Source organism: Mandrillus leucophaeus, unplaced genomic scaffold, assembly GCF_000951045.1.
Source record: "Mandrillus leucophaeus isolate KB7577 unplaced genomic scaffold, Mleu.le_1.0 Scaffold98, whole genome shotgun sequence".
NCBI classification, from domain to species: Eukaryota; Metazoa; Chordata; class Mammalia; order Primates; family Cercopithecidae; genus Mandrillus; species Mandrillus leucophaeus.
This window is the reverse complement of record NW_012110696.1, coordinates 2,686,115-2,695,330: the sequence shown is the minus strand read 5'-3', so window position 1 is coordinate 2,695,330 and position 9,216 is coordinate 2,686,115. Positions and strand designations below refer to the sequence as shown.

General features: G+C 56.1%; 1 protein-coding gene across 4 annotated transcripts in view; it reads left to right on the top strand.

The window, feature by feature from the left end:
* Positions 1-1,315: 1,315 nt before the first annotated feature.
* The window catches only part of PCGF3 (polycomb group ring finger 3), a 50,800-nt gene continuing 42,899 nt past the window's right edge, over positions 1,316-9,216 (top strand). Inside the window, exons 1-6 of one of the 4 annotated variants that reach the window (XM_011970906.1) lie at positions 1,316-1,360; positions 1,642-1,782; positions 2,520-2,614; positions 3,731-3,848; positions 4,991-5,087; positions 8,085-8,140. In XM_011970906.1, the coding sequence (XP_011826296.1) occupies positions 3,740-3,848; positions 4,991-5,087; positions 8,085-8,140 (262 nt within the window). In that variant the 5' untranslated portion in view covers positions 1,316-1,360; positions 1,642-1,782; positions 2,520-2,614; positions 3,731-3,739. Of the gene's footprint in view, positions 1,361-1,623; positions 1,783-2,489; positions 2,615-3,730; positions 3,849-3,942; positions 5,088-8,084; positions 8,141-9,216 lie in introns of those variants that run through there. The other 3 variants (XM_011970909.1, XM_011970907.1, XM_011970908.1) reach the window with 3 other exon arrangements.

The window sequence follows — 9,216 nt, the reverse complement described above, 5'->3', positions numbered from 1 at the left end:
CCTTATACTTGCCTGGGAAGACTGACTCGACTCTTTCCCTTCTTCCTCCCTTTTTATGTAAAAGTTAACTGGGCTTCAAAGACTATTTAATAAAAAGTGCAGTTATGGGAAACTGGAATAGAAATGATACAAATGGGGTAGAAAATGAAGAGCGTGAAAGTATTTAATCTCTGTCAGTAAGCCACAGACACTGTACGTCATCCCAGGCCCCCACTTTCCGCAGTCTGACCCCAGCCACCCGTTTCCCAAGCTCAGACAGGAACATGGGAGAGGCCACCGAGGTTCCTGGGGAAGCCTTCCCAGCATGGCAGTCACCCTGGTGCCTCATCCCAGAGGCGGGGTCCCCACGTGGTCCCCTGGGTCCTATGGTGCCTGCTGCCTGTCTTTCAGGTGGGGACCACGTCCCTACCCTGCCCCTCCCTGTCTGTCTACGGCCCCAGGTGCCCTCCCTGGCCCCAGCGGAGCGCTGCGCGTGCCGTGTCACCATCCTGTCCCCACAGAACGCACGTGTCCTCATCCCCGCTGAGCCTAGTACCAGGCTCAGTGCCTGCGCTGGGGCCCTTGGTGTACATCTGCCAGGCGCAGGCAGGTCTGTGACTGGGAAAGAACACAGCACTCAGGCCGGGCGCGGTGGCTCAAGCCTGTAATCCCAGCACTTTGGGAGGCCGAGACGGGCGGATCACGAGGTCAGGAGATCGAGACCATCCTGGCTAACACGGTGAAACCCCGTCTCTACTAAAAAATACAAAAAACTAGCCGGGCAAGGTGGAGGGCGCCTGTAGTCCCAGCTACTCGGGAAGCTGAGGCAGGAGAATGGCGTAAACCCGGGAGGTGGAGCTTGCAGTGAGCTGAGATCCGGCCACTGCACTCCAGCCTGGGCGACAGAGTGAGATTCCATCTCAAAAAAAAAAAAAAAAAAAAGAACACAGCGCTCTGTGCACAGCGGCAGAACTGGGGGGCTCTCGTGCTGCCTCGTGGACCCGGCCCTCACTGCCTTGCCTGTGAGGCCCTGCATTTCCCCAGATCACCCCTGAAATTCACCCCTCCTCCGGGGAGCTTCCACCAAAGAGCTTCCTCTTGGGACCAAAACAGCATGATGGGGCCCCCAGCTGCCCCCCAACCCCCGTGGGCCGCGTGCCCATCCTGCTGTCTCTGATGCCTTGGGCCTCCCAGGTAGAGCCTGTTCTTCACGGTCCCCGAAGAACTTTCGTTTATTTTAAGCAAACAGACCAGTGTAACCGAGCAAGGCTTGGTACCGCGGTGGGGTGGGGGCCGTCCGCCTGCAGTCCAAGGGTAACCCTGTTGTGCTTTTTCTCTGCAGGCGTCACAATGTAGCAGGGACCCCAGGCGTCGTGCTCAGGTAAGTGCACGTAGGCCGACTGCCCTCCTCTTTCCGCGCCTGTGAACTGCCGGACTTTGCCGAGACCACGCTTTGTGCATGTGGTCGCCATGCCTTGCAGCGCCTCTTAAACGCCGGCTCTGAGGACAGGCTGGAGCCGTGCGTGGGTCCTTAGCTTTTCTCGCGGTCAGTACTTCTGATTGACCCCATTCCGCCTTTTGCTCGGTGGGGCTTGGTTGCGAGTTCTAGTCTAAATGGCGGAGTTGTGGCAAGTGAACTAACAGGTGCCATTTCTGTGCTAGAAAATGGAAAAAGAGCCAGGGCCGGAAGGAGGGTGCAGAAGCGAGCCCGCGTGCGGAGCCAGGAGGCAGCGTCGCGTGGGAGTGCTGGCCTGAAGCCTCCATGCCCCGGCAGAGGGACGAACACGCGGACGTCTAGCGGAGGTGAGGCCCACGTCCCCGACCCCGGAGGTGCTGCTGACTCCTTGCCCAGCCCTGTTGCCTGTTGTGGGGAGGGCGGGCGATCATGAGTAGCAGGCGGGTCAGGACACGGTGCAGCATTCACGGTTCACTGCCGAGTTTTCCTGGCCCCTCCTGTAAGAGTCCAAGATCCAGCCAGCTGTGGAGGGCCCAGGCCTTGATGGCAGCGCGGGGTGCAGAGGGCTGGTTTCCTTCCGTCACTGGTTCACTTGGGTGCCCTCCGGACGGCGTGTGGCGGAGGAGCAGTGCTGTGTGGGGGCGCAGCCTGGGGCTTCTGCCCAGTGAGTTGTGAGGCAGTTGATTAGCACTGGGAGATCCCCCGGCACAGGGCAGGGCTCTCTCGCTCCTCCCGGGTGGGTGTGGTCCTCAAGTGCGCGGGGCGGGGCTCCCCGTCCCAGGTGGGTGTGGTCCTCAGGGGCTCAGGGCGGGGCTCCCCGTCCCAGGTGGGTGTGGTCCTCAAGTGCGCGGGGCGGGGCTCCCCCTCCCAAATGGGTGTGGTCCTCAGGGGCTCAGGGTGGGGCTACCCTCCCCTCCTGTGTGGGCGTAGTCCTCAGGTACGCAGGGTGGGGCTCCCCCTCCCAGGTGGGTGTGGTTCTCAGGGGCGCAGGGCGCGGCTCCCCTCCCCTGGGTGAGCGTGGTCCTCGGGCTCAGGGCGGGGCTCCGCCCCCCTCCCCTCCGTCTCCCTTCCCCTTCCTGGGCAGGCTCCTTGTCCTCAGTGCGCATCAGGTCTCCCGAACCTCACAGCCCCCCAGGGAGGAGGAGGGGAGGATTTGACTTTGGAAGTCTCTGTGACCAGGTGAGGACCGCAGGCGTAAAGGTGGCGGCATAGTGGTCGGGGACAGGCCTCACCCACAGGCATGTGACCCCTGGATGAGCCCAGCTTTCGGCTGCTTCGTGGGACCCCCAGGCCCGCGCCTGCAGCAGGCGACGTGGGGCTCAGCAGAGAGCTCCAGGCTGGGCCTCTTGGTGGCGGTGATGACGGAAGTGGTGTCACGCATGCAGCAGTGTGGGTCGCGGCTTTCCCTCCTCACTGAGGGAGATCGTGCCTGCTTCTCTCCTGGTGAAAGGTCTGGGGAGCGAACTCCCAGTAGTGGGGTGCACCCCGGCCAGCCTGAGTCCCCGCCAGCCTCCACCCACGCAGCGGCCCTGCGCTGTTGCTGCCGGTGTGCGGTGACGTCGGGGGTCTGCTCCCTGAAGGCGCAGGTCTGGTGGGCGAGCAGAGCGGCTGCGGCAGCTCTCAAGGCAGGGCCTCCGCCAGCCACTGTGGCCTGGCCTTGTGCCCGCCCTGCGAGGGTAGAGTGGGGCCCCGGGGCGACGCGGCCCCTGCCCCGTGCTGCCTCAGGCTCTGGGAGACACAGCCTAGGGACACCCCGTGGAAGTGGCGCCGGCCCGGAAGTGAATGGGGAGGAAGAGGGAAGGGCGCACAGCCCAGACTCTGAACTGGGCCCAGGGGCCGCGCTGTGAGCCGCACAGGGTCCAGGTGCCCAGAGTCTGCCCGTCCTCATCCCATCGGGCAGCTCTGCCCTCGCAGGCTCCTCCTGCTCCCTCCGCCTTCACAGACAGAGGGTCCGGGGATCCTGCCTCTCTGAAGCTTTATGGACCCTCCTCAGTCCTCACTGCGGGAGGAGAGGAAGGGGTGTCAGGCACAGAGAGAAGCCAGTGCCAGGGGAGCCCGGGGCTTTTGAAAAGGTGGGCTTGTCCCAGTGCACACAGACACTGGATTGCTGACCGTGCCCTGCACATGGGAGCCTGGGACCCAGTGAGCCCAGGAGGCTCCTGCCGCCGGGGCCCGGGGCCTGCACCTTCCTCCCAGCCTGCATGCTCTTCCTTGGAGGGCCGCTGTCAGAACTAAGCCAAGGATGAAAGGCTTTGGAGAGTTTCAGGTGTTAATTAATCGCGTTTTGTCTTGCAGAAGCCAAAGATGTTGACCAGGAAGATCAAGCTGTGGGACATCAACGCCCACATCACCTGCCGCCTGTGCAGCGGGTACCTCATCGACGCCACCACGGTGACGGAGTGCCTGCACACCTGTGCGTGCCCCACCCGGGCCACCCAGGGAGGGCGTGCCCTTCCCAGCTGTGTGCTCTTCAGAACCTTGGCCTTTGTTTTACCACGAGCTTTGAGCTCAAGCCCCGACAAAAGCAGGACCCAGGACCAGGGGCAGAGAGGATCTTGAGGATAAGTCAGAAAAGTCATTTCACACTAAAGGTCCTGTGGGTGGTTTCAGAGCAGATGAGGCCTCACTTAGGAGAGCTAAACACAGGAGAGGCCACGCTCCTGCCACTGAGCAGCAGGGCCAGTGGCCGCTGTGACACGGCGCTCACTGCTGGCGGTTTCCACATCTCCGAAGGAGTTCCTTAAATCCTTCAAAGGGGAACCTGCCAGTGTGCTCCTCACACTGGATGTGCATCCTCACACCTGATGAGCCTGTGCGTTGGTGTTAGAGGACTCACAACTGGGGCTAGACCTGGGTGTTTCTCTAAGTGTGGCTGCAGCTGACGGGCAGGCGTCATCAGTCAGGCTGAGGCTCAGTTCTTGTGCTAACATGAGGCCTCATGGCTGGCGGCCCTGCTGGTGTGGACGACCGCTGTGTACGTCTCTTGATGGCTGAGGAGCATTTTGCTTAAACAGGATCTTTAAAATAAAGTGTACACTTATAATACAAGTGATGCTTGTGTATTTCTCATTTTAGAAAATAAAATATTTGCCAAGTTGATAGAATTTTGACTTTAACGTTAATCGTATTTTTAGATATTGGTTAGCATATTTTATGTTAGGTTATTTTCATTTGATTTTTTCTAGTTGTACGTAGAAGATACTGTCATCTTTTAGGACAAAGTATTGTAAAATTATCTATATTAGCCCATGTTCTGATGACCCACAGCTTTCTCACCTTTGAGCATCATCTCCCCATTCTAAGTGTTTCTTCCCACTTAAATCCTAACCCTGCCTCTTTGAGGAAGCCCGTTGACAGGACAGTTAAAACTTTCTCGTTGCTTCTGATACCAGAACGGCAAGATGTTTCCTTTTCAGAAGCCAAGGGCCATAAGGAGGACAGCAGTGAGCATCTGCACAAAAATGAGCTCAGAGATGCCCGTGTTCAGTGGAGCACATGGGTGGGGTGGGTGCCCTGGCTCTGGACTCTCCTAACACACTTGTGCTTTGATGACAGTCTGCAGGAGCTGCCTGGTGAAGTACCTGGAGGAGAACAACACCTGCCCCACCTGCAGGATCGTGATCCACCAGAGCCACCCCCTGCAGTACATCGGGTGAGTGTGGGCCTCCCCAGGCCACAGTACGTCGGCTGAGTGCCCCCCAGGCATCTCTGTGAGTATGGGCGTTCCCAGGCCACCGTACGGAGTGAGTGCCCCCAGGAGTCTCTGTGAGTGTGGGTGTTCCGAGGCCACAGTATGTGGGGTGAGTGCCCCCAGGCGTCTCTGAGAGTGTGGGCCTTCCCAGGCCACAGTACGTCAGGTGAGTGCCCCCGGGTGTCTCTGTGAGTGTGGGCCTTCCCAGGCCATAGTGCTGTACCCCCATCCTGCCTTGGCAGCAGCCTCTCCTGACCAAGGGCACCCCAGGAGCTGCACACGAAGAACCTGGGTCCAGCACTTACCAGGCCACCCTGCCAGGCCTGCCTACACTGTGCCTGCAGATACATTTCCATCAATACTTAGTCAAGTAGACTGGGTACAGTGGCTCACACCTGTAATCCCAGCACTTTGGGAGGCCGAGGCGGGCGGATCACCTGAGGTCGGGAGTTTGAGACCAGCCTGACCAACATGGAGAAACCCCATCTCTACTAAAAATACAAAATCAGCCAGGCGTGGTGGCGCATGCCTGTAATCCCAGCTATTCGGGAGACTGAGACAGGAGAATCGCTTGAACCCAGGAGGTGGAGGTTGCAGTAAGCGGAGACTGTGCCGTTGCACACCAGCCTGGCAACAGAGCAAGACTCTGTCTCAAAAAAAGAGAAAAAACACTTAGTCAAGTCAAATCATTGGAGAACCCTCAGGACCCAGGTTGAATGTCATGAGTTTTATGCAGAATTTGCTGAAGTTAAATTTGATGTGAGCTGGCCCTTGAATCCACCTTCCACCTTTCTGCCGCGGAACAGGTGGTCCTGGCCCTGCTGCCCCTGGCACATGGCCGGGGTCTGTCTCCCTGTGCCACGCTCTTCTGCCCAGGGTCACAGAGAGCCTCGACTCACCACTGGGCCAGCCACTGTTTCTGGAGAAGGCAACTCTGGCCTGGACGTGAGCAGGAGGCCAAGGGGCCAGCCAGGTGGAGCATGTGGTTCTCACACAGACTTGGGGGGTTGCTCCAAAGGAAGGGAAATGCTCCTCATACCACAGAGGGTAGTAGAGATAATTCTGAAGACACATTTTGAAGGAGGAAAGGCCTATGTGTTTGTTTTTCCCTTTTATTTTTATTATTATTATTTTTAAATTTTATTTATTTATTTTTGAGTCGGAATTTCGCTGTCACCAGGCTGGAGTACAATGGCGCCATCTCAGCCTGCTGCAAGCTTCGCCTCCTGGGTTCAAACGATTCTCCTGCCTCAGCCTCCCGAATAGCTGGGATTACAGGCGCCTGCCACCAAGCCTGTCTAATTTTTACTTTTTTTTTTTTTTTTGAGACAGAGTCTCGCTCTGTCGCCCAAGCTGGAGTGCAGTGGCCGGATCTCAGCTCACTGCAAGCTCCGCCTCCCGGATTTACGCCATTCTCCTGCCTCAGCCTCCCGAATAGCTGGGATTACAGGCGCCTGCCACCAAGCCTGTCTAATTTTTACTTTTTTTTTTTTTTTTGAGACAGAGTCTCGCTCTGTCGCCCAAGCTGGAGTGCAGTGGCCGGATCTCAGCTCACTGCAAGCTCCGCCTCCCGGATTTACGCCATTCTCCTGCCTCAGCCTCCCGAGTAGCTGGGACTACAGGCACCCGCCACCTCGCCCGGCTAGTTTTTTGTATTTTTTTTAGTAGAGATGGGGTTTCACCATGTTAGCCAGGATGGTCTCAATCTCTTAACCTCGTGATCCACCCGTCTCGGCCTCCCAAAGTACTGGGATAACAGGCTTGAGCCACCGCGCCCGGCCAATTTTTGCATTTTTAGTAGAGACAGGATTTCACCTTGTTGGCCAGGCTGGTCTCAATCTCGGCGTCTGCGGTTCCAGCTACTCAGAAGGCGGAGGTGGGAGGATCGCTTGAGCCCAGGAGGCAGAGGTTGCAGTGAGCCAAGATCGCACCACTGCACTCCAGCCTAAGTGACAGAAGGAGACCCTGTCTCAAAAAAACTAAAAAAATAAAAAGAGCATACCAAAGTGGGAACTAGATTTTAAATACCATGCTTATGTAATCTTTTCACAAAACCTCGATCTAGATCATAAAGATGACAGGAAGGGCCTCATCTTAGGACAGAGTCTCTCTCTTGTTGCCCAGGCTTGATTGCGGTGGTGTGATCTGGACATACTGCAACCTCCGCCTCCCGGGTTCAAACGATTCTCCTGCCTCAGCTTCCCGAGTAGCTGGGACTACAGGTGTGCACCACCATGCCTGGCTATTTTTTGTATTTTTAGTAGAGATGGGGTTTCACCATGTTGGCCAGGCTGGTTTCAAACTCCTGACTTTAGGTCATCCGCCCACCTCAGCCTCCCGAAGTGCTAGGATTACAGGTGTAAGCCACCGCACCCAACTCTTACAGACTTTTCTTTACATTATTTGGAAACATTCCAGAAAGGCCTCTGTTCAGTGGAAATCCCACAAAGACCAGGATACCCCAGGAAGCAGTTGGTGGGAGGGGCAGGGACAGTGTCCCTTGAGCGCACAGGATGCAGGGAACCTCGGGTGTCCGCAGGGACAGTGTCCCCTGAGCGCACGGGACGCAGGGGACCTCGGGTGTCCGTAGGGACAGTGTCCCCTGAGCGCACGGGATGTAGGGAACCTCGGGTGTCTGCAGGGACAGTGTCCCTTGAGCGCACGGGATGTAGGGAACCTGGGGTGTCCGGCAGACAGAAGCACGGGTTCCCAGAATAACCTTATCTGTCATTATTTCGAATGTTTGTGAGCAGCCAGAGCCCAAACTAAATGATGCATTAATTCAAGTCATACATAGCTTTTGGTGACACAAACATTTTTTCATCTGTAAACTAGAAGTAAAATTCCAACAGAGTTCCCGACTGGTGATTCTGAACTTTGATATTGTTAAATGGAAAATGTACAAGAATTATAGAATTAACATTTCTAGCTAACTCCACCTTTCTGTTCTTTCGCCAGTCATGACAGAACCATGCAAGATATTGTTTACAAATTGGTACCAGGCCTCCAAGAAGGTGAGTGTCCAACTGTCTCGCTGATCTCTGAGGTCCCAGCCTGGCCTCTGCAGCCGCTGCTCTCCTGGAAGTTTGGTTCTCGGATGGGAGGCCCCTTTCCTTTTGGTCGAATCACTGTCTTCTCATCCCTGCTCTCAGCCCATCTTTATCTCCTTGGCTGGTCTCTTCTTTTGTCTGTGTAGGATCCGTAGACATCTTTCTACCCCTTCTCTGTATTCATTCAGCAAATATGGATCGCATGTTTAGTGCATGGAACCCCCAGCGCTCAATGCAGCTCCTGCCCCGCCCAGGACCCTGCCTTCTTCCTGGGCCCCACCTCCTGTCCCAGACCTGCCTCTCCCCATCCCACAGCACCAGCCTCCCCACAACAGAGGAGCAGCACATTGGCAGAGCGGGTAGCTGGTGTTTCTAGAAAAACTTCACTGTAAAGTCAAATTTCATTTAGAATTAAAAGAAATACCAAGTAGTACAAATACCCTGCAAGTGGAAATCGGTTGCTTGGGGATCGCGCGGCTGACAGCTCCCTGGCTCCCGACGCTCGCACGGTGGTGGTGGCCCTTCGCTGGCGACCGGGAAGGAGGCCAAGGAGGGGCCAGGTCAGCGCCAGGTGGGCTGTCCTGGCATTCTGCTCATGAGACCTTTCAAAGGCAGATAGAGAAGCTGAGAATTCACTTGGGCTGGTTCTCACTGTATCTCAGAAGAGGGTTAGAATTCAAAACGCAGCTGAATATGCCAGATCCATAGAAATCATCTCTCACCTTTAATGCGTGACCCAGAGAATCACACTGTTAAGAGGCTTCTTTCCCTACTCACAGAGTTCATTCATGCAGGAAGAATTTAGATTTCCTGAGTAAACGTAGATGAAACAATTAGTCTTTTAATATCTGAAAGTTTTTTCGTCTTGGGAAAAGGCAAAGGATACATTCGAGTAAAATGCTGACACCTTAAGAAACGTTTGCACCGAGTGTTTCAGACGCATAGCAGTGGGTGGGATTGGGGCAGGACCCTGAGTTTTGTGACCTCCACCAGTGCTGACACCTTAAGAAACATTAGTGGCCGGGCGCAATGGCTTATGC